We start from the raw sequence: 26,106 nt of genomic DNA, 5'->3' as shown, positions 1-26,106 counted from the left end.
ATGAAATTTCATTGCATACAGCTCTCAAAGGGTCACCACCATCAATATATACTCCTTGTTCGTGGCTCACTCAAATTTCACATTGTCCATTTTAGTCTCTAGGGAGTGAACGATGGCACACAGGACAGATGGAAATGGGGCTCCATGTGGATTAGCCCTCAAATTCGCTTGTATTCTGACAACCTCGCCTTCTTTCCTTTTTCTGATCCTGACTCTTCCACCTTTTCCTTTAAGAGGCCTTGCTTCTTTTCGCCCCTGGAGCACGCTGCTGCCGCTGCCACCAACTCCTCCAAAAGCCTCTCTCTCTTCCTCTGGGCCTGCCGACAGCCTCATCCAGTTCCTTCGCTCCATAAGCTCCAGGTCCTCTCCTCCTCTGCCTCCTCTGGAAACAGCCCTGATTTGCAATACAATCGATCACTGGGCCAGCAGTCCGATCTTGCTGCTGGTAGAACAAATTCAAACAGCACCAACGACTTTTAACGGTCTCACCAACAGTTCCAAAACAACTAGAAACTTGCCATGCCAGCAAAGATTTTCGGTCGTATGTCGTATGTTACCTTAGTTCCACCATGTTGCTCAAACACATTAAAATCTTCCTGATCATGTGGCCTATAGTCCTTACTATCCTTCCCAAAAGTATTCGCCTTCAAGAGCCAATGCAGCCACAGCCATTCCAGGCGCCGCCATCTTAAGTATTACCAAAATGGGAATAGATTCTCAGTTTTACAACATTAAAGAGATGGATTTAAGCTTTTCCAGGTATGACCTGCAATTTCTTATTACAAATGATTTTTTGGGAAGCTAAATTTTTTTGGGGAGAACTGATAATCCAGAACCCATTTATCCTCCTGTTAAACTGCTTGTCTATGGCTCTAAACTTCAAATGAAGCAGAAAGAGATGATATGGAAGCAAGCATAAAAGCAAAATAGGCTGAAATAGATTGGTGCTCTGGAATACAGTGAAAATAAATGGGAACAAAATTGAACTTCATTTATCACCTCACTCTTTAAAATGTTGGAAACAAAGGAATTGTATCCCACAGTCACTTAAGCTCACCTAATATTAGTACTAAAAGAACCAGAATTTCGATAGGAATACCATTATCTCAGCCAACTCATGAAATATTGCAAACCTGGGGGGAAAAAACTGAAGTAGGTCTTAAGATAGAAATTATCCAATTATCCCTAACTCTATTCCAAGTAAAATTTTGTTTAGAAAACTACACAAAATGCCAACTTCCTAATCAACCAAACTAACCAAAATTACCAGTTACAAAAAAATAGACGGGACAGATCCTGTTAGATTGAAATTTGCTTCTCACTCAGGATCAAAACAAAATGATGATTTCATAATTGCCCAAACTCAAGAGTCATTAGGAGCAGAGTACTTGAAGCAACATGGTCCAAAACATTCTGGAACAACATGTCCTATCTATGCATCATAAGCAAACTTTCATATATCAGAAAAACAAAACGTGTTATCTTGAATATCTAGCATAGATAACAAAACAAAACCATAGATAACAAAAACAAAAATGTTCCCTTGAACATTTTGGGTGAAAGTACAAGAAGATCACTTATTCTTAGGGCTTTTTTTGTCATAGAATGCACCAGAACAGAGTTCCGGCACCTTTTTTCAACAGATTTTCCAGAGTTGTGTTCTTTTCCTACAGTATTGTTTCCCTTCCTATCCTTGTTTGTTTTTGAAAATGCCCTGCTGGCAATATGGTGTGAGCGGGGTCCCCTCTGGCATTGTCTGCCTCCTCTAGGAGGAGCCATGAGGTGCCAGAGCACCACAGCCAGAGCTTGGCTTGATTGCCTGGGTCAGACCCAGTGGTGAGATTCGGCTGGTTTGTACCACTTCGGCAGAACCGCTAGCTAATTTTTGTTGCCCTGGCCAAGAATGGACTTCCAGAAGCGGCATCCACACAGAGAACTGGTTGTTCACATATTTGAATACCACTGGTCAGACTTGTGGTGAGGAAGCCGATGGTGGCGGTGGGAGATAAATAAACATGGAGGCCATCTTTCAGGAGGGGGGAAGTGAGCCTTTTGCCTTCCCTTACAGAAGGTGGGGTGTGGGGTTAAAAAGAGGCGAAGCAAGAGGAAAGAAAGGCGGCTGGTGTGGAAGCTTGCCCAACAGTGAAACTTTGCTGTTTCAGTTCCTTGGGGAGTTCAAAGACTGGGATGTCTACGAAAATCTCTTTTTAGTCTTTTATACTTTCTATTCAAACTGCAGAGGGGAAGAATAAGAATAAAGCCAATGACTTGTGATTTGGAGGTATTATTATTATTAATAATATATATTAATTATGTATTGGTCAGATGTAAAGGTAGACCTACGGTATGAGGTTTAATCAGATCTCTTTATTAAATTGGGTTTAACTTAAAGGTAAATTAAAAGTAATCTGTTCACTGACAAAGTTTCAACTTTAATTTGTTTCAAGTCAATATCCACGTTAAACTCCAAATATAAATTTTTCCACCTTGTTTGACAACTTCTTAAAAAGAATTCATTCTTTTACAAGCAGCCAAATTTTGTTTTATTGGGCCAATTTCATTCCACATAGAAAGCTGACATTTCCACTCATTAAACTAAATGGCTATGCCAGTGGTAATTAATAAAATGCCTTCTTGTAATTTAAAGCCACAGAGTGCATGGTAACATTAATAGTATTAACTTACCTTAGACAAAATCCTAGTCTTTTAGATACACTAAAAATTGAAACACTGCTTATTCTTATCTAAAAAGTGTTTGTTTTAGCTGAATGGGATATTATTCCAAATAGTTTTCAAAATATACAGTTTTCCAAAGAAAGTTTTTGTGTCCTATTCCTGGGATCTACTCTTAAATTGTTTGGTTTGGTGGATGGGGAAGTGGGTCATTCTGTGCTAATTTTGAGAAATACAGGAGTTTGCCTGAAATGTGTTTGGGAATGTTGTTTTTATGGAATGTCTGAAACTTTTTTCATCAATACCATTTATTGTATTTGACTGTGAATTTTGTTAGTTTGGCTAGATCAGACATGTCAAACTCGCAACGTCACGTGTCATCACACAACGTATCAGGACTGTTTTGCCATTGCCGGCAATGGGGTGAGCGCGGCTTCTGCGTGACGTGTCCGGCCCGCAGGCCGGCAGTTTGAGACCTCTGTGTTGGATCATTTTTAGAGAGTACAGATTTTTATTGAGAATATAGTTTCCTGGTGGAAGCTTGATTCTTTTGGCATTAAAGCCCTCAGATGCACTATGTGTCTGGTGAGATTCATTAGTCTGGCTGGGTAGGAGATAATATTTTCAACTAATGATTTTGGTCTGAAACTGGAACTGAAATTTGCACTCTTTTGAAGTCTACTTTCTTGGTGCATGTAACTGGAGAGTTTTATCTGTTTTACAGAAAGTGTTTTAAGCAATTCTGCCTTGTTTTGGGTACAGTATATTTTAAGGCATTTAACGGTTAAAAGAAAACATTATTTATTTAATCACTCTGTAAAGTGATTGTGCAAAAAACAAATAGAATACTGTACTTTACTGTTCCCATTTCTTTCTAAAATTGCTCGTTCCACTCTATTAAATTCCATTCCAACTTTTATATCACCCTGAGAATTAGTTCGAGTCACATGGTGCAGATCCAGCTCCTTATTTTCCAAAATCTTCACTGGATCTTCTTTAAGGCACTTGTTTGCTGCAGAGAAGAGTGTGGGAAACAGTTCGGAGTTCTGCTCAAAGTTTTTTTTTCCCCTTAGCCATCAGCTGGCAGAGCAAGCCTTTATTCTGGAAAAGTTTGGAACTGAAAGGTATTGTATTTGTTGTGGGTTGGACTGTGTACTGTGCCTCTCCATTACGGTTGAGAGAAAAGAAAGTGGCTGTGAGAAGCTGGTTCTGCAATCATACAAATCCAGAGGCTCACTTTGGGGAGAAGCAGCTGGAAGGTAAAGGGGGCATGCAAAATCCTGACAAGCTTTGCCTTGTCCTCCCCTCATCTGCTCCACGGGAGGGAGTTAACTTAAAGGAAAGTTTGTTTAGCTGTCTTGACGTATTCATAGTGAACTGCAAAGTCATCAAGTTTGGAATTGCCTGTGGAAAGATGATCTCACACAGGTGTGGATCCAAAGCCGCTTATTGTTCCTTTTCCCGCCTGCTGGTTTTAACAACATTTTGATAATCTTGCAAACTGATCTGCAGCATAAACCAGTTGATGCCAATCATTTCAAAGTAGGAAATTGTAGATGTGCGTTCACAAAAGATATCCACAGTTGGTTCCATGAGATGCATTTCAATTGATGTGAAACCCCCCTCCCCCCCCCCAAAAAAAAAAAACAATTTAGGAGCATTTATGAAATCCTCCAATTGGTCCTAGTGTTGGGTTCTCAGATTAAGAAATGTCTGAACAAGTTAATGAAACAGGCACCTCTGACATACTTCAGCATTGCAACATAGGACTGGCAGAGCAGTGTAGATGACACCTTGACCACAGATTGAGGACCAGCATGGTTTGAGAGGGGAGAGATAAGCAGACTGAACCAGTTCCAAATTTATATGATTAGGAGCCTGACTTTCCCCAGGTACTCTCAAGAGCTGGCAGCTATGGTCCACCTCAGTGTCACTCCTGAAGTCTCTGTTGCTGACTCGCCAGTGAAGATTTATGCCTCTGGCCTGGCACCCACCCAGCTTGTGACCTTACATGCATCACTGACAGATGAAAGGGGAGTGAAGTTTGCAGCCAGAGCCTTTTACCAAGCCAATCAGAATGGAGAAGTAGACGTGGCAGAGGCCTCTGCTCTGGGAGGCAACTATACAGGTGTGTGGTCCATGGGCCTCTTCTACACTCTAAAAGCTGAGAAGATGTTCCACAGGCTGCTCAAACGTGATGTGACAGGCAGCCCCTTCTATGTTCAGATTAGCCTCTTTAATTCTACTGTGATTACGCCCTTGCCCACGGATGAACCATTGGCTACTTGCACTGTGGAACGATGGTACACAGCCCCCGGAGTGGAACGCATCCCAATTAAGTCTGGCCGGGTCCGGGGAGCCCTCTTCTTGCCTCCAGGTAAGGAAACTGAATTCTGTTTTCTTTTCCATTTTCCTTTATTGCCTCAACCTCTTGCTTGCAGTGGATGGTGCCTCCAAATGTATCTAGGGTGTTAGTGCCTAGACTTCCTAGCCAGCATGGAAGCAGTGTTGATTTGTGCTTTGATGAGCAATACCATAATTCGTTAGCCCTTTGAGATCAGCCAGACCAGGAAACCATTTTCACAAGTTTGCCTGGATCTATATTTTATTGATAAATGCCATATCTTCCCAAATTTCCTGGTTCCTCGTACCCCTAGCAGTTCCCACACTGATTTCTAATATTAAAATTCCTGAAGTATCCACCTGCTATTGCTAGATTGAAAGATCTGATCTCCTTCTCCATATCTGCCTCTCTGATTGGCTGTTCTGTGTATATGAGCACAGATTGTTTTCTTTTATCCAAGTTGGATCACGGTACTGATAAAAGAGACCATGTGCCCATGCACAATTCTTAGTAAAGGTTTGAACACTTTTTGAAAAAGGGGCACATAAAAAGTAGAAAGGCATGTCATGCCACAAGGAAGGGAACTAATGGGTCACCCAGATTTGCACAGATGTTTGGAAAGCTAAAGCTGAAAATCAGTTGAAGTTAGTGAAAGATGCTAAGAACAAGAAAAGGCTATTTGTCATCATTATGTCCAAAGAAAAAAAAACAATAATTTGTAAATGAGCTATGAGAATTAGACATCCCAGTCTTTCCTGAGAAACAGATAAGCACTCCATTGGACAGAAACATAGTCAGGGAACACTTATTGACTTTAAACCAAATATTTTGGCCTAGATGATTCCTAGAGCACTGAAAGAACTTGCTGATGATCTGGTCAAATCATTATCTTTGGAATATCTTAGGGAATGTGAAATACCAAATGACAAGAAATATTTGAAGCTTACTTATTTGGAGTAGTACTAATTCACTATTCGTAGACTATCCCAGTTATGAGAGTCTGTTACTACTCACCACTATAAGTTAGCATGATCAGACTAATCTTTACTTTCTATTAACTTCTTTCATAGGTTATGGAAATGCTATAGATACAACACTATATAATCAAGATTTCATCAATGCATTTGACAAAGTATCCAGCAGGTTGGATGATTGTGGTTGAGTGACATGTCAGTTAGGACAGAGGTCTCCAACCCCCAGTCCGTGGACCAGTACTGGCCCGTGGCATGCCAGCAACCAGTCCGCGCAAACAAGCAAAGCCCCATCTGCAGGATGCAGACAGCACACAAAACCACACACACACTCCGGTCCGTGGAAAAATCTCTCTTCACAGAACCGGTCCCTGGTGCCCAAAAGGTTGGGGACCTCTAAGTTAGGATATATAGTGATCTGAAAATCATATTCAGATGCTCATTTAATCATAATTCTTCGTGAAACTAAAGTGAGATACTGAATTCAGTGCTGCAAACCTCAGCCTGGGTCTGACACAATGCAATATTTTTTATTAATGTGTTTGATGATGGCGTAGAGGGAATGCTCTTCAGATCTGCAGATGTCACAGAATTAGCTGAAATAGCTGATGCCCTAGAGATAAAGTTGAACACGGACGTAGTAGCTTAGAGAAATGGAACAAAATGACAGAAAGAAACTTAACTGAGACACAACGAAAAGTCATTCATGCATCTCACAAATAAGATGTGAGATGCACAGCTTGCTAACAGTACCTATGAAAAAGATTTTGCAAGAGTTGCTGAGTGAAAATTAAATTTGGCTCAGCAGTATGACATTGCTACTAAAAAAAAGCAAATGCAGTTCTAGACATCATTAAGAGCATTGTTCCCAAATCAGAGAAAGTAATGTATTTGACAAAAGGGATTTTACTCTTTGTTTTTCATTTCTTCACTTATCCTTGTTTTTTCTCCCTCTCTGCCTCACCAGGCCCTGGGCCATTTCCAGGACTGATTGACCTATTCGGTGGAGCTGGAGGACTAATCGAATTTCGAGCTAGTTTATTGGCTAGCAAAGGCTTTGCAGTTCTGGCTTTGGCTTACTTTGCATATGATGATTTACCACAGACTCTGGAAGTAATAGATCTGGAGTATTTTGAGGAAGCAACCAGACTGCTCTTGAAAAATCCTAAGGTGTGCATGAGATTATATCTTTTCTTAAACTTCTTGTTGGCACTCAGGAAGATCCTAGAGTTTCTTCTCTATTTGTTATGCAGAATATTTCATACAAACTTAGAATGCTATGCATCTGTCAGATATACAGTAGTGGCCAAAATTGTGGAAACCTTTTGGGAAAAATGTACAGTAGAAATGCCACCTCTGGTTAAGTTTCCACCAATTTTTCTTCTAATTTCTTTATAACTGTAGTCTTGTTCACTTAATAATACTATTTTACATCACTTTTTGGGTGACCAGTCAACTTTATGCACCATTACTTTAATTTTATTATGTTTTACAAGATCACTAAATGAAAGGGGGGAAAACCCCAACTAACTTAATAGCGCTCACATAACACGCTGACAAATGTCCTCCTCTCAGCTTCAATACATGACATTAATAACTGAATCCTACTGTGATCTGATTGGCTTATTGCCAAAACAAGATGACACCTGATTGGCTCTCTAAACACTCATGCTCATTGGCTACAATCAGATGAAGGAAAGCTACCTGATATCAATCTAAGCAAGTTGTGCCTCCTTTTTCTGGTTATTTGGCTATTACTTTTCATAGAATACAGTACAGATAATTGAACAAACCTTGTTGCATTACATTCTTGATTAAATTATCTTTCCATTCATATATATTTTTATGATACTACTCAGTGCTTTTTTTCAACAACAACAAAAAAAGGGTGCCAGAACACTCATCTTGTTAATCTTTTATTTATATAATTTTATTTATATATTTATTTATATAACAATTATATATTCAATTCTTAGCATACATTTAATTTATTGTATTTAAGAAAAATATATTTTTGAATCATAAATATTAAATTTTTGTTCTTTTCAATGATCCATACTAATGCTTTAGAAATATAATTTCCAGTTTTAGCTATAGTAAGCAAGCAAATTACACTAAAGCTAAATTTAACGTTACTTTTTAAAGATATTTACTGTATTCTTTCAGTCACAATCTTATTCCTATTCAATTTAGCTTATTTTAAAATGTGATGTAAAATCATAAGCACATAGATTGAAAACAGCAGAAACAGCTGCAAATTAACTCAACAGTTCTATGCTTAGCAACATTTCCATTTAATCAAAGTCCTTGCTCTTTCCAAATCTATTTCAGGGTTTACTTCCTATATATACACAATACACACATATTTTCACTGCATGGGAATTCAGACCCGAGATGAACTTTTTGGTAGTAGCACAGCTTGTGCAAAAGCTTTGTGTGTGTGTGTGTGCAAAAAAAAGGTGCCAGAATGCTGTTCTGAGCATTCTATGAGAAAAAAAAGCCCTGGTACTACTCCCCCCCAAAAAAACTGGTGTTATTAGCCATCAAACCTCAAAAATACACTTTCCCCAAAAGGTTTCCACAATTTTGGCCACTACTGTAACCAGCTAAAGGGATTTTGGGCCTGATACCAGCATAGCACAGCAAAGATCAGTAGCATTGTTCCTGAGGGCAGAATGATGAGAGCAGCGCTCCATTGCCACCTTTTGTATGTGCATTGTGATACATTGCTGACCCCTCAATGCTACAATGCTCTTTTGTCATCTTGTGGACACACCCATTATATCCACCCTCTCAGTGTTCATTAAAGCATACAATTTTTTTTTCTTAGGCTTCCTTATGTGTAGCTGAAAAACATGCAAAAATATGCAATTAAGAGTCATGCTTAAAAGTGCCCTGCTTTAATGAGCTGATTCATAAAAGCAGCAACATTTTTTTCAGGCTTCCTTCCTTCCTTCTGTCTGTCATATTTTCTTGTCACGTATTGGCTGGCTGGCAGAAAGAGAAGTTCATTTTTGAATGTGCAGATCTACAATAATATAGCATGTGCATTAGTATGTCATTTTTATAACTTTGATATCACCCCTCATTGTTTTAAGGAAGAAACTGATTTAAACTTTTGTATGTCTCTCTGTATTTGCTCCTCTAGGTAAGAGGTCCAGGACTTGGAATTATTGGTTTGTCCAAAGGAGGAGAAATTGCATTGGCCATGAGTACCTTCTTAAAGGAAGTAGTGGCTTCAGTGTGCATCAATGGTCCAACAATAATGAGTGGTACACCACTTCACTTTCATGATGTCAGTATCCCTGGAACTTACTACCCATATGAGAAGATTCTCATTAATGAAATGGGATTGATATCCGTTTTTGATTGCTTTGGACATCCTCTGGATGAAACATTTAAAGGATCTACCATTCCTGTGGAGAAGGCCCAAGGGCACATCCTCTTTGTGGTGGGGGAAGCTGACCAAAGCTTCAATAGCAAGGCGTTTGCTGAAGCAGCCCTGACTCGAGCAAAGAAATGTGGGAAAAATCATTGCAGCCTGTTGTCTTATCCAGGGACTGGACATCTGATAGAACCCCCTGGTTCTCCAGTTTGCTATGCCTACCCAATTCTGATTTCTCCCTTGCCAATCCAGTGGGGAGGGGAAATGAAGCCTCATGCTGAAGCCCAGGAGCACTCCTGGAATGAGATCCTGAATTTTTTTAAGTTTCATCTTGGGCCACTTCACAATAGCAGTTTATGATAAAAGAAAGGCCAGGTTGTTTAGCTTCCTTTAGAATTATGGAGTTGGATGGAGCCACTGAGGCCATGAACTCCAATCTTCTACCCTGCACAGAAGTTAAAGTTAAAACACCTCTTTTAGATGAAGGGGAGCCCTCTAGCTCTTCGACTGATTAGATCCATTGTTGAACTACTGCTTGGTGTTAGGAAATTTTTCAGAACATTCAAATAGAGTCTGCCTCACTGTTTAGATGTCCCACAGTCTGAGAAGAAAACAGATGTTAGCATTCTCTGTGAGCTTCTTAAGGAATGCTATTATATTCTTCCTTCCATTCTTTGTTTTTCATAAAGCTACACACATCAAGATTCTTCACTCTGCCTTTTCCACCTGTATACGCTGCCCAAAGTATTTTCCCCCTGTAAGAGATGGAAGGGAGATTCTACCCCACCCTCTAAAAACAGCGGTGACTGACTATGCAGGGGAGTTTAAAACGTTGCAAGAATAACCTAATTCTTTTTTTTTTAATTAAAAAGTTTTACAATACATTTTGACTTTAATCCCCCCCTCCCCCACCCCTATCCAACCCTCCCTATCCCTCTCCCCCATTCCCTCCTCCCCCCCCGACTTCCCAGAGCTAAATACAGGGTATAAAATCGAAAAACAAACGTAAACACCCCTATGTTATCAACAATAAACTATAAATTCTATCTCCCTCTAGCTCATATAAAATGAATACAAACAATATTAATATTACAAATAAAGTAAAAAAGAAAAAGAGGAAAACAGAAAAAGAACTTTACTCAAAATAAATTTTCTTAATCCCAGTCCTTATTCATATTAATTTCAAAAAAAACGAAAAAAAAACTTTCACCTGCTATTTGCATTCTCCCACCTTTCTCTAATTTCCAAACAAATTCTCAGTTACACGCCAAAAGCGCCTATCTCTGTTAACCTTAATAATCTCCGACCAAACTAAACTATGATCAAAAATAGTTCTTGCATGTATCACGCCAAATGTCTCGCCGTTCCAAATCATCCTTGAGTTCAAATAAAAAGAATATAAAAAGAAGGTTTAGGCAGTCTCTAAGACAACTTGTTGTTAATTAGGAGCTTGCGTACCCATTCTTAGTTCAACACATACTTTAAGTCCATAACCCTAATATACTTTTCTAGCAAGGAAATAACATCAATCTTAAATTGTGTAAAATATTAAAACAAACTTTCTTTCTCCTCTATAATAATTTTACTCCATTGACATTCTAATTTAAAAATTTAATCAGCAATCTTAACACCCCAAAACTTTTGGAGCACATCTGTCATGACCCCCAAAACTTCTTTAGACCGCTCCCCTCCCAGATCTTCACTGTAAGCACGCTTTGGAGATTCCATAACTTTCTGCTGGTCTTGCTCTTGCTCTCGTCTCACTCTTCTTAGGGCGGCACGCGTCATCTTCTGGCCTCCTGCAGCAACCGATGAGACTGTGACTTGATCCCCTCCAACACCATTGTCCTCTGTCTGTCTATCTGCAACATCTTGAAACTTTCCCACACCGTATCCTTTTGCAGCTTCCCAAAAAAATAAGGGGGTTGCTTTTAACACATTACTATAAAAATCACGTGCCTGAGCCACAGTAACCAAACGATGTCTTTTACCTTCATACGTCGCCACCAATCCAACTGGAATCTCCCATCTAAACTTAATATCACGTTTCTTAAGTTCCTGTACTAAAAATGCAAAATCTTTCCTTCTCCTTAGGATCTTCGGAGGGATCTCTTTTAAAACCAAAACTTCTTGCTCAGCCACTACCAATTTAGTATCATAAGCAGCTTGAATAACTTCATCTCTAATTACTCTCTTTGTAAAATAGACCACCACATCTCTGGGTAACTTCCTCTGTCTTGCAATCCATGAATTTACACGAAAAACTCTGTCCATATTTCCCTCAATTTCAGATGCTGGCTGGCCCAGTACCCCTTCCAGAGCCTCAGAAATCAGCTGCTTTAAATCTTCTTTACCATTCTCCTTTAAACCCCTGATTCTAATAGCATACTGCATCTGATGATACTGAACAAGGCTCAATTCTCCGTCCATTTTATCCCTTATATTTTCATTTTCTAATACCTTTGCTTCTAATATAGAGTTCTTTTGACTGAGATCCTCCACTTTTACATCCAGCTGTTGCACACATTCAGCTACGGATTCAACCATAGACAAGATGTCCACCCTCATTGCTCTCAACTTCTCTTCCATCTTCTTCTCCAATTTCTCCATTTTCTCCTCCATTTTCTCCTCCAGCTTTTTCAACTTTTCATCCATCATATCAGACATCAATTGTCCATGCTTTCCAAGAGCATCTTGTAAATCCTTAAGCGTCAATACCGGGGGAGATGCAGGAGGAAGCAAAGCTTGCAATGAGGTCTCCTGCACCAGGGAAGACCCCGCATTCCGAAGAGCTTTAGAAGTTTTAGCCGCCATCTTCCCCCACTTTCACTTATTACGCACTTTCACTTTAAAGCTATAAAATCCATTGAGCTAGAGAGTAAAAATAAAGAGTCCACTTCACCTTGACCTCCTGTACCGCTCTGCCTGCGTCTTGATAATCAAAAGTATTTCCTTTTGGCAGGGGTGGTTGCTAACGCCTGGCTCTGCTCCAAAAATCCCGGAGCAGAGGCGCTGCGCAGCTCGGAGCAACCCAGGCTTCGGGGGGGCTCATCCTTCAGCCGCCCAAGCTCTCAGCTCCAGCGGCCCCGGAGAGCTCAACCCCTACCTGGGGCCTCACCCCCTCCTCTTCTCCCGAGGAGGGGGCTTCAAATCCATCTAAACAGCTGATCGGCGCTGTTTACGATGGAAAAACACAGCTGCGGAGCGGGCAGCCCGAAAACGGCTGTCTTCGGCGTCGCGTCGCCACCGGAAGTCCAAGAATAACCTAATTCTGACTGGATCTTTATCTTTCTAAAATTTGTGGACTAAAAGATTTATTTTTATTGAAGATTTGGGTTTTTACTACAAAAGAAGTAAAATTGGACCAAGGATTATAAAAAATTTGGACTTAAAAAAAACCCTAAATGGTATGGGCAACATCTTGTAACTACAGTGGGACAAAAAAGTATTTAGTCAGCCACCAATTGTGCAAGTTCTCCCACTTAAAAAGATGAGAGAGGCCTGTAATCAACTATGAGAAACAAAATGGGGGGAAAGAATCCAGGAAATCACATTGTAGGATTTCTAATGAATTTATTTGCAAATTATGGTGGAAAATAAATATTTGGCCAATAACAAAAGTTCATCTCAATACTTTGTTATATACCCTTTGTTGGCAATGACAGAGGTCAAACGTTTTCTGTAAGTCTTCACAAGGTTTGCACACACTGTTGCTGGTATTTTGACCCATTCCTCCATGCAGATCTCCTCTAGAGCAGTGATGTTTTGGGGCTGTCGCTGGGCAACACGGACTTTCAACTCCCTCCAAAGGTTTTCTATGGGGTTGAGATCTGGAGACTGGCTAGGCCACTCCAGGACCTTGAAATGCTTCTTACGAAGCCACTCCTTCATTGCCCGGGTGGTGTGTTTGGGATCATTGTCATGCTGAAAGACCCAGCCACGTTTCATCTTCAATGCCCTTGCTGATGGAAGGAGGTTTTCACTCAAAATCTCACAATACGTGGCCCCATTCATTCTTTTCTTTACATGGATCAATCGTCCTGGTCCCTTTGCAGAAAAACAGCCCCAAAGCATGATGTTTCCACCCCCATGCTTCACAGTAGGTATGGTGTTCTTTGGATGCAATCCTGTTCTGGATCATCCAAATGCTCTCTAGCAAACTTCAGACGGGCCTGGACATGTACTGGCTTAAGCAGGGGGACACGTCTGGCACTGCAGGATTTGAGTCCCTGGCGGCGTAGTGTGTTACTGATGGTAGCCTTTGTTACTTTGGTCCCAGCTCTCTGCAGGTCATTCACTAGGTCCCCCTGTGTGGTTCTGGGATTTTTGCTCACCGTTCTTGTGATCATTTTGACCCCACGGGGTGAGATGCTGCGTGGAGCCCCAGAATGAGGGAGATTATTAGTGGTCTTGTATGTCTTCCATTTTCTAATAATTGCTCCCACAGTTGATTTCTTCACACCAAGCTGCTTGCCTATTGCAAATTCAGTCTTCCCAGCATGGTGCAGGTCTATAATTTTGTTTCTGGTGTCCTTCGACAGCTCTTTGGTCTTGGCCATAGTGGAGTTTGGAGTGTGACTGTTTGAGGTTGTGGACTGGTGTCTTTTATACTGATAACAAGTTCAACCAGGTGCCATTCATACAGGTAACGAGTGGAGGACAGAGGAGCCTCTTAAAGAAGAAGTTACAGGTCTGTGAGAGCCAGAAATCTTGCTTGTTTGTAGGTGACCAAATACTTATTTTACCGAGGAATGTACGAATTAATTCATAAGAAATCCTACAATGTGATTTCCTGGATTCTTTTTCCCCATTTTGTCTCTCATAGTTGAGGTATACCTATGATGAAAATTACAGGCTTCTCTCATCTTTTTAAGTGGGAGAACTTGCACAATTGGTGGCTGACTAAATACTTTTTTGTCCCACTGTAAATTTGATATTACAATTTGTTATTGCCTAAAAAGAGTCTTGGCTTGAAGCCTAGACTATAGATAAGACTGCAACCTTGAGAGATAACAACTGTGAGAAGCCCAGCTGTGCTCTATACTCAGTGACAAAATTATTTTCATTCTCTGATTGTAAAGCTTTTAACTCAACACTCTACTAAAAGAATATGGATGAAGATCAGGAACAGATTATGTTGAAAGCAATTTATGAAACTATTTTTACAGCCACTGATGAAATAAGAAGCTACAGAAAAGAACAAGATGTCAGCCTAGATATACGAATCCAAACTTTGATTACAACTAAAGAATTAACCACACAGAATGTAACAGAAGAAGTGGAACAATTAAATACTACGATAGAAGATTCAATTGACCAACAAACACAGTTAATGGAAAACCCAGGCTGATAACATGGAAAAGGGAAAAGACTTTCTATATAAACCAGAAGAAACCTGAGGATCAAGAAGAAGAACACTGAAGGGAAGATAAACATTTCAGGACAACTACGTCGAGATGGAAAAATAGAGAGATGATTTGTTAGTCCTTCCAAAAAAATGGCGACCGGATGGCCTTTTCTACTTCAAACAATATATATAATAATACAGGGAGATCTATTTGATGATTTAAAAGCTCAGACTTGGAAGGTGAGTTAGCAAAGAAAGAAAGCTAGAGCTGTTTTTCAGTGAAGCAGTTGGAAGATTCGGAATGCCGAATTCTTCGTCTGAAATTTCTTTTTGTTGGGGACCCTAAGGGGCCAGAACCCACCCTGAAGGGGTGGAATGAAAGAAGGAAATCCCAGGGACTTAGAAGAGACAGCGGTCTCTCCGAACAGTCCAGGAGAAGCCTCCCAGAAACCAACAGAAGAAAAGGCTGGCTAACTCCATGTCCAGCAATAGCTGAAACAACAGAAGCCATAAGCTTTTAAACTAAGTGGATCTTAAACAGCATACTTGAATCTGGGTAAGAATATTGATTTTCTCTATCCTACCTATTTTCTTGAAGAAGAAAGTCCCCAAAATAAGAGATCTCTGAAGAAGGAAAGGGGGAGGGGGACTCTGCTCCCTCCCTTTTAGTTAGCGGTGAAACTTACCCTTCAAAGAAAGAAAAAAGACTAGAAAGACATGAAAAATGAGCAAATGCTGACACCTGCTGGTGGATGAGGATTTTTTTTCTCTGAACCTCAAAGTTTTTAGAAAATGCAGCTGTGTAAACAAAGTGAGAATAACAAAGCTGAAGCAATGAATACTTTACAAAAGGAAACATATGATAAGCGACGACAGTTTCAAAGGACAATGATTTTAAACTACATAGAAATCCAGAATAACTTTGAGAGCATGAATGAACTCATTTTCAACTTAATTTCCCAGGAAAATACAGTAGAGATGACCGAACAAAATTCTGAGGATAGACACTTAAAGAAGGAACCTTATAAAATGATCACTTCACAAAAGGAAGCATATGATAAGCAGCAAAAATTTCAAAGGACAATGACCTTAAACTACAAGGAAATGCAGAATAATCTTGAGAGCATGAAACAACTTATTTTCAACTTAATTTTACTTCAAGAACTTTCTCAGGAAAATACAGGAGAGATGACTAAATATAATTTTGAGGATACTTGAAGATGGAACCATATAAAATAAAAAATTATGATTTAATTCAAATGGGAAATATTTCAACACTTTGAAGATAAGGAAAATAATGAGAAAAAATTCCTTACAGGAAAACAAATGATGCAGCAAAACATATTGATTAAGAAAGGCAACGACCAGAGAAAAAAGACTAAAATGAAAATTCAAGAAAAAGAAGATGGTGCTTATCAGAAAGAATACTTTAAAAAGAAACATTTGTTGGAATATGGCTAAAGAAATGGAAAAACTTTGAAATATATTACTCTTAGAGGGATAATTTTTTCCCCTTAACTAATATAATATGTTTTTTTTATTCCTCTGAAAAAAGTTGAAATGATTTAAACAAAAGCAAATGTTTTAGTTATTTAAATGTGACAATAAGAAAAGCATAAAAATGTGTTTTGAATGAGAGTTAAAGGATTAGATGATTAGAACTATTGAATGGAATGCTCAAAGTTTAAACAGGTTAAATACATTCTTAACTAGGGTCAAAAAGAATAAGAAATTGAGGGAATAAATATATATTAAATTAGGAGGAATACATATTTTAAGTTATATGTTATTTTTTGTATCTCAGTGCTCTTGTCTTTTTTTCTTTTTTTTTATTGAAAACTTTTTCAATACATTTTATCTTTAACAATCCCTCCCTCCCCCCCACCCCCCACCCAACCCTTCCTCACCCTCCCTAACCCTCCACCCTCCCCTTCCCCCCTCCCCATCCCCGACTTCCCAGAGCTAAATACAAGGTATAAAAGTAAAAACAATCATAAACAACCATATGCTAACAACAATAAGCTATTAAGTCTATCGCACTCTAGCTCATATAAAATGACTACAAGCGATACTAGTATCACATCAAAACTTATACAAATGCTAAATGAAACTTTTTAGTCCCATATTTGTTCTGGATGTAATCAATCCACTTTTTCCATTCCATAATATAACGTTGTTGCGAGTGGTCTTTCAAATAAGCCGATATCTTTGCCATTTCCGCCAGGTCAGAAACTTTTAAAGTCCATTCTTCTATAGTCGGCAGTTCCTCCTTCTTCCAATATTGACCTACTAAAAGTCTTGCTGCCGTAATTAAGTTCAACATCAACTTAGTGTCCACAACAGTAGTATCTGTAATTATGCCCAATAAAAACAATTGCGGACAAAACTTTATCCTTTGCTTAAATATCTTCTGCATATTCCACCAGATTTTAATCCAAAAAGCTTTAACATTTTTGCAGGTCCACCATATATGAAAATACGTTGCGTCTTCGCCACCACATCTCCAACATTTAGGTTGATAGTTCGGATACATACTTGCAAGCTTTTTAGGATCTAAATGCCACCTATAAAACATTTTGTAAAAGTTCTCTCTTAAATTTTGAGCTTGCGTAAATTTTACGTTCCTCACCCAGATCTTTTCCCAAGTGTCCATTGTAATAACTTCTTGAATATTCTGAACCCATTTTATCATACAATCTTTAACAAGTTCTGTTTCTGAGTCAATTTCTATCAATGCAAGATATATCCGTTTGATATGTGCTGGACCCTGATTTCTAATTTGCTTTACCAGATTTTCATCAGTCATTGAAAAACCAATTTTCTGATCTTCTTTCCACCTGGCCCGTAATTGACCATATTGAAACCAGGTTTGAACAATCTTCTCTTCTCGTAGAAAATTGTATGGCTTCAAACACCATACGTTCCTCTCCAAACTTAAGATTTCCTTGTATGTAGTCACATCATGTTTGAACCCAACATTTATATTTTCTATTGCGTGTTTCGGTATTGCCCATAAAGGTATCTTGTAATTTAGCTTATGTCTGTACTTTTTCCAAACTCTCAGCAATGCTTGTATTAAAATATGCACCTTAAACACATTATCTACCTTCTTATCATACAATAAATATGCATGCCAGCCAAATAACAAGTCGTGGCCTTCAAGATTTAATAATCTCCCTTGTGTTAAATTAATCCAGTCACTTATCGCTGACAACGCAGCAGCTTCATAATATAATTTAAAGTTGGGCATTTTAAGACCACCTCTTTCACGCGTGTCCTGCATAATCTTAAATTTAACTCGTGGCCTTTTCCCTGCCCATACAAATTTATTGATACCCTTTTGCCATTCCTCCAAATTTGAGTCCTTTTTAAGAATAGGTATCATTTGAAATAAGAATAAAAATTTAGGCAAAACATTCATTTTCACTGCTGCAATTCTTCCCAATAGAGACAATTGTAATTTTTTCCAACTTTCCAATTCTTTTTGATTTTTCCCCCATAATTTTTCATAATTATTTTTATATAACTTTGCATTTGAGGGTGACAAATACACCCCCAAATATTTAACCCTTTTAACAATCTCAAATCCAGTTAACCCTTCTAAAAAGGCCTTTTGCAATACTGTCATATTTTTAGCCAATATTTTAGTTTTTTGTACATTAACCTTAAATCCAGAAACCTTCCCATATTGCATTATTATCTCCATCAGGTCCACAACAGAATTTTTGGCTGAGTCACCGTAACAACCAGATCGTCTGCAAACGCCCTCAATCTATAATCCTGATCTCTAATTTGAATTCCCTTAATTTTTTCCGAATTCCGTATTTTAATCAATAATATCTCCAATGTTAAAACAAATAATAAAGGTGATAACGGACACCCTTGTCTTGTGCCCTTTTCAATATTACATACCTCAGTCAAACTATTATTTACTATTATTCGGGCTGTTTGTTTTTGATATAATGCCCTAATTGGTTGTAAAAATTTATCCCCAAAATTCATTTTATCCAATACTTTCATCAAAAATTGCCAATCCAGTTGATCAAGGGCTTTTTCAGCGTCTAGAAAAATCAGCGCCGCAGGGATCTGGTTGTTCCTTTCCAAAAATTCCAACAAGTCTACTATATGCCTCACATTATTTTTCATTTGTCTGCCACTAATGAACCCAGTTTGGTCACCATGAATTATCTGTTGCAAAACCCTCATCAATCTGTTAGCTAAAACCTTAGCAAATATCTTGTAGTCCGTATTCAAAAGTGATATTGGTCTGTAATTTCTTACTTGAGTGACATCCTGATCTTCCTTCGGAATCAGAGAAATAAAAGCAGTTCTCCAAGACGGAGGCACCCCTCCTCCCCTTTGAATTGTCTGAAACAATTCCCTTAATGGCTTTATCATCTCCAATTGTAGGTTTTTATAATACACCGCAGTCAGTCCATCCGTGCCTGGCGCTTTATCCACCTTCAATTGTTTAATTGCTAAAAGAATTTCTTCTTCTGTTATCAATTGATTAATCTCTTCCTTTTGTTCTTGTGTAAGAACCGGGATGTTGGCATTCCTCAAATATACATCAATATCTGCTTCATTAATCTTATCTTTAGCATATAATTTAGAATAAAAGTCCACAAAAGTTTCCTTAATAAGATCCTGTTGATACACAACCTTACCCTTATGTTCTATTTTATCTATGTTAGAAGCCCTTTGCTTCTTCCTTAACATGTAAGCTAACCATCTGCCTGGTTTATTGGCATTGCAAAAAGTATTATGCCTAGCAAACCGTAAGTTAGTTGCCACCTGATCAGCCATCAACTTGTCAAACTGTCCTCTTAACAAATTAATAACCTCTTTGATCTTCACATCCGATGGATTCAAAATTAGGGCCTTTTCTTTTTCCCTAATTTCATTCTCTAATTCTTTCCTCCTAAATTCCAAGTTACGTCTATATTTGTTGTTCATATATATTAATACCCCTCTCATATAAGCTTTACTAGCATCCCAAACCATATCCATAGAAGTACCCTTGTTCATATTAGTTTCAAAAAAGTCCATCTGTTTTTTACATTCTTCCACGTTTCCCTAATTTCTAAACAAGTTCTCATTTAAGCGCCAAGAGCGCCTATCTCTATTATCCTTGTCAATCTCTAACCAGACTGGACTATGATCAGACATAGTTCTTGGACAAATCTTTATCTTCTTGATCCTGGAAAAAAAATCATTAGTCGTTAATATAAAGTCAATCCTGGAAAAAGATTGATGTCTATCAGAAAAAAAAGTATAATCCTTTTCTTGTGAATGTCTTTCTCTCCAAATGTCTCGCAGCTCCAAATCATTCTTCATCTCGAAAAATTGTCTTTTTTTTCTTGTTGCCCTTTTTTTCTCTCTCTCTTTCTTCTTTTCTCTTTTTACTTTTTTTTACTTATTGATTAAGAAATATAAAAGCATGAGATGGTTTATATGGAAAAAACAGAATTAAATCCACCAATGTAAATATAGTTAAATGTTGAAAAGATTGTCACTTGTAAGAATATTTAGAATTTGGTGTGAGAAATAAGCTGAAATAAACACGGTAACAGGATTTATGATAAGGCAACTAAAATGACAAATAGGATTATTGAAACTATATACTTAACTGTTGTTAATTAAAATAATGAGAATTGTCTTAATCTAATGTTTTGCAAAGAAAGATATTTTGGGGAAAGGGGAAATCAAATTAAATTAACATATGGAATATAGATCATAGAAATTAATTGTTAATTGCTACCCAGACAACATTCTGTTTACAAATTACTGAATGATTTATGTTATGTTAAAAAATTCTAATAAAATATTTTTTTTAAAAAAAAGAAAGCTAGAATAAGGCTGAAGAAAATTGGGATTTTGACTTTTTAGTGAGAATTAAAATAGAACAAACTCAAATAGACAAGATGTGTATTTTGAATATTAGGTTTTGTTATGAGCTGAGATAAAACTTTGGTCATTTAAAACTTGGAAGTATAAATATTAAAAGTTAAATTTGAATATTAATTTGCTTATAAAAGTTGAATGTAAAAGTAAAACTAGCTTAAATATGAGATAGTAGAGACCAAGAGAAAAAGAGAGGAAGTATTTAATGTTGAAATAAGAGGAATTTTGGTTACTAAATTTAAGACATTTGGAAATTAATAGAAAATAAGAATGTTATACTGTATTACTAATTAGTAGATATAAGATGGCGAGAAATAGGATATATTCAAATAGATAAGATGTGTATCCTGAACATTAGGCTTTGTGATGAATTGAGATAAAGGGAACTCTGGTTATTTAAAACTTGGAAATTATAAATATTAAATGTTAAATTTAAATATTAATGGGAAACTAAAAATTGGGAAAAACTAATTAGGACATGGATAGTTATGAAGAATATGTATAAACTAAAAATTATTGATAAATGTAAATTATTTTTATTTAATTGATATAATAAGAATTATATTAGTTTAAACATGAGACAGTAAGCACTAAGGGGAAAAGAGAGGAAATATTTGATGTAATAGTTTGAGAGTAGTACTAAAGATATCTGTATGTTATTGAATTATCTATTAACTCAGCCGCCATGTTGCTTTTTAAATATTTAAATGTAAAACTAGCAACTGGAGGAAACTGAGTATCTGGATCCGTACCAATTGGGTTTCAGGCCCGGGCACAGCATGGAGATGGCATTGGTCGCGCTGGTGGATGATCTCTGACAGGCTTGGGATAGGGGTTATTCCTCTGTCCTGGTCCTATTAGATCTCTCAGCAGCTTTTGATACCATCAACCATGGTATCTTGCTGTGACGTCTCCGGGGGTTGGGAGTGGGAGGCACTGTTCTATGGTGGTTCTCCTTCTACCTCTCGGGCCGTTTGCAGATGGTGTTGGCAGGAGGACAGAGGTCAACCCCAAGGCCCCTTGATTGTGGGGTGCCTCAGGGGTCAGTCCTCTCTTCCCTCCTGTTCAACATCTATATGAAGCCATTGGGTGAGATCATATGTGGTTTCGGAGTGAGGTATCATCAATATGCTGATGATACCCAGCTTTTCATCTCCACTCCGAACCAACCCAGTGATGCCCTTGACGTGATGTCCCGTTGCCTGGAAGTGGTATGAATCTGGATGGGGAAAACAGGCTCCAACTCAGCCTGGCCAAGACCGAGTGGCTCTACGTATCGGCTTCTCGTGTTGTCCAAGATTTACCATCTTTGGTTATGGGGGGAGATGTGTTGCCTCCCATTGATAGGGCGCGCAACTTAGGCATCCTCCTGGATGCACGACTCAATTTAGAACATCATATAGGAGTCGTGGCCAGGGGGGGGCATTTGCCCAGGTTCGCGTGGTGCGCCAGTTGCGCCCCTATCTGGACCGAGTTGCCTTACGTAGTCACTCATGCACTCGTCACCTCCCATATAGATTACTGCAACGCTCTCTACATGGGGCTGCCCTTGAAGACCACCCGGAGGCTCCAGCTGGTGCAGAATGCGGCCGCGCGGGTTGTGATGGGAGCATCCCGATACTCCCATATTACACCCCCTCCTGCGTGGGCTGCATTGGTTGCCGGTTGCCCTTTGGGTGAGGTTCAAGGTGCTGGTTCTTACCTATAAAGCCCTACATGGCTTAGGCCCGGGATATTTACAGGACCATCTGCTCCCAGGAACGACTTCCCATCGCCCTGTGCGCTCACACAGAGAGGGCCTCCTCAGGGTGCCATCAGCCAGACAATGTTGGCTGGCGACCCCCAGGGGGAGGGCCTTCTCTGTTGGGGCACCTGCCCTTTGGAATCAGCTCCCCTGAGAACTTCGGATGGCCCCAGATCTCCGGTCCTTTCGTCGTGACCTAAAGACAAACCTTTTCCAACTGGCCGACCTGGACTGAAGATGGGGTTTTTAATTTTGTTTTAATTTTTATTGGTTTTTAGTGGGGCTTTGTAAATTTAATCTCTTTTAATATTTGTATTTATTATTTTATTGTTGTTTTATTGTTGTTAGCCGCCCTGAGTCCTTTGGGAGATAGGGCGGCATATAAGTCCCATAATTAAATTAAATTAAATTAAATCTTAATTCTAAAATTTATTTAGGTGTTCAGAAAGACAAATTACAGATCGCTGTGAGGATGAAAAGCCTAAACATAAAAGTTGGTGAAGGTATTATTTCAGTTATCTGAAAATGAAAATTCATCCTATTATAGGTTTGTTAAAAAGATAATGTGCACAAGACAGAAGCTTCAGTTCTTGCCTTGGAGTGCAAAAAAAAAACCCTCTGTGAAGCAGTGAGGGTCAGATCTATCACTCCCCTGGTGTCCCACAAAACTAAGCCAGTGGCTGCTTGATTTTGCTCATTAATAGTCTAGGGAAGTATAGTCTAATAATGGAAAACATAATACAGTTTACTGTAACTGGCTTGCTAGAGCAGCATCTTTTTTTCACCAGTTGGCAACAGTGAGAATAAGAAGAGAGAAACAACTTTGTTTGGGTGGGTGAGAAAGATCTGATTTAGCCCACTGCTAGTGAGTGAAGCGGAGCCAAATATTCTGGTTAAGGGCAGATTGGGAACTTAGGGAGCTCTTGCTGAGTGCACTTCAAGACTGGACAGTGCTATGGACAATGCCAGAGACACCACAGGGCTAAACTGACCAGATTCGGACTGAGAGAAGTATGCCCATCTGATTGTAAGCTCTTGAATATTCATTGATAATTGCCCAATCATATTAAGCAGGAAACACTAAAAGGGATTAAACCCACAAATATGACACCGTTAACTTCCCAAGAGGTCTCAGGTAGTCTTATTTATGACTACACAAGACAGGAAGATTAAGTGCCAAATTTTAAAACCAAACACTGGGCAAGTTTATACTTTGCCCAGGAGAATTCCATCGCATCCTTTGACAAATTCATTCTCTGTATTTAGGCTTTTTTGATAAATGTTTGGATCAGGATTAAGTATTTCCATTTTCTCCGGGTTATGTTTGCATGACCTCTTTTCAAGCTTCTGTGAATTATTTTTTAACCTTGTCTATATGTACATTTCTCTCCTTATCCACCCAGGTAAGAGGTCCAAGAGCTGGAGTCATTGGCTTGTCCAAAGGAGCTGAAATTGCATTAGCCATGGGAACCTTCTTAGAGGAAATAGCCGCTGCAGTGTGCATCAATGGTGCCACAAGTATGAATGGTGCACCCCTCCATTTTCGCGATATCAACATCCCAGCTGTTCCCTACTTGGCAGAGGCGGTTCTCATCAATGAAATAGGATTGATGTCCAGTTTCAATGTCATGGGAGATCCTCTAGATTCAGTTCATGAGGTCTCTGCCATTCCTGTGGAAAAAGCCCAGGGTCACATTCTGTTTGTGGTAGGAGAGGCTGACCAAAGCTTGAACAGTAAGATGTTTGCTGAAGTGGCTTTGGGCCACGCAAAGAAGTGTGGGAGAACTAACTGTAGGTTATTATCTTACCCTAAGGCTGGACATATGATAGAACCACCTGGATCCCCAATTTGCTTCATCTCTTCTATCCGGGGTACTACTATACCCACAATATGGGGAGGGGAGATGAAGTCCCATGCCAAAGCTGAGGAACATTTCTGGACAGAGGTCCTGAACTTTTTTCAGCTCCATCTTAGCCCAGCTGGAAATTTATGATACCAGAAGGAAGTGCAGGTTGCACAGGTTCTTTTGGTCCACAAATATTATCAAAAAAACCCTACTCACAAGATAGAAATTGGGTTCTCATAATGCATGTTTCATAAAGGTAACTAGATAGTAAGAATCATATACCATGATAAGACTCTGGAAATGCAAAAAAGATTAGCGTTATTGTCTTTTTTGGTCTATTGTGAATTTCAGAGTAGTTCTAAATTTCTATTTCAAAAATTATGGAAACTTTTTGGTAAATGTGTACAGTAGAAATGCCACCTTTGGTTAAGTTTCCACCAATTTTTCTTCTAATTTCTTTATAACTGTAGCCTTGTTCACTTAATAATACTATTTTACATTGCTTTTTGGGCAACCAGTCAACTCTTGGCAGTATTACTTTAATTTTATTACATTTTAGATGCTCACTAAATGAAAGAACACAAAAAACCCCAACCAACTTGATAGCGATCACATAGCACACTGACAAATGTCCTCCTCTCAGCTTCAATACATGACATCAATAACTGAATCCTACTGTGATCTGATTGGCTCATTGCCAAAACAAGATGACACCTGATTGGCTCCCTAAACACTCATGCTCATTGGCTACAATCAGATTTAGGAAAGCTACCTGATATCAACCTAAGCAAGTTGTGCTTCCTTTTTCTGGTTATTTGGCTATAACTTTTCACAGAATACAGTACAGATAATTTAACAAACTTTGTTGCATTACATTCTTGATTAAATTATCTTTCCATTGATATATACTGTAATTTTATGGTATTACTCCAAAAAAGTGGTGTTATTAGCCATCAAACCTCAAAAATACACTTTTCCCAAAAGGTTTCCACATTTTTGGCCACTACTGTAGTCACTTTTTCCCCTTTTTCCCTTCTTACTATTTTAATATGAAATAGGCAAGAATGTTTAAGAGTTTACAACTTCAAGCAAAAAAAAAGCTTCCTCTATTGGCTTTCCTAAGCCTATTGCAGGGCTAGGCAATCTTGGCTCTTTTTTTATGACTCGTGGACTTCAACTCCCAGAAATCCTGAGCCAGCCATGCTGAGAGGAACGGGTGGCTCAGGAATTCTGGGAGTTGAAGTCCTTGAATCATAAAAGAGCCAAAGTTGCCTACCCTGCACTAGAGGAGACATTAAAATTATTTACACGGTTACTTCTTTAGGAACTAAACTTTTAGAATCTAAAAGAGCTAATTCAAAAAAACCAACAGGAAAGAACCTCACATTTTTCATCTGCTTTTGGAAGGTAAAATTAAATAACAAAATAATCTATTTCCTATGTTAACATCTCTGCAATGAAATCAATAAAGGTAACAGGAAAGAAATGAGAAACATTTTTCTCAATGTAATATGTCTAATTTATCTGATGCTAGAAAAAATTAGTATCTTTTGTACATACTCTTGAAAACTATTTTGAATCTAACCATCTATTACAACTAAACCACTTTAAATTAAACAATTCTTAAGAATAAAATATTCTTTATTTTGACTTTACTTTTACTGTTTGAACTGTTGTGTGTTTTCAAAAATAGATTATTTAGAATCTAGTTATGTTGCACTTCAGTCTTTAAATAATTAACCTAGTATATACATAACAATATATGATATTTTCCATGGTGAGCTTAACATCAATAACAACATTTATTAAAAAGGCTAAAATAATTTCTGGTCGTATTATCTGTACATTAAAATTTTGGACAAGCAGTGGTCATGTATCCTAGCAAAAGATG

The 26,106-nt window shown here is 38.4% G+C and overlaps 1 protein-coding gene across 3 annotated transcripts; it reads left to right on the top strand.

Annotated features, from left to right (window-relative positions):
- Positions 1 to 4,587: 4,587 nt before the first annotated feature.
- On the top strand, positions 4,588 to 25,807 carry LOC308659258 (acyl-coenzyme A amino acid N-acyltransferase 1-like; the record flags this gene model as incomplete). 3 transcript variants are annotated; one of them, XM_081312747.1, is made up of 4 exons in its annotated part: positions 4,588 to 5,050; positions 6,956 to 7,158; positions 9,137 to 9,283; positions 23,772 to 25,807. In XM_081312747.1, 4 exons carry the CDS (start codon positions 4,588 to 4,590, stop codon positions 24,360 to 24,362), a joined length of 1,404 nt encoding a protein of 467 aa, XP_081168873.1. In that variant the 3' UTR covers positions 24,363 to 25,807. The 3 variants fall into 3 exon arrangements, with proteins under 3 accessions (XP_081168873.1, XP_081168875.1, XP_081168874.1); XM_081312749.1 differs by having other exon boundaries at positions 9,137 to 9,439; XM_081312748.1 differs by lacking the exon at positions 9,137 to 9,283.
- Positions 25,808 to 26,106: the final 299 nt, after the last annotated feature.

The sequence above is a fragment of the Vipera berus genome (genome assembly GCF_964194415.1).
Source record: "Vipera berus genome assembly, chromosome: 1".
NCBI lineage: Eukaryota > Metazoa > Chordata > Lepidosauria > Squamata > Viperidae > Vipera > Vipera berus.
Note: the sequence above shows the minus strand (reverse complement) of the source record. Positions and strands in the feature narration are given on the sequence as shown.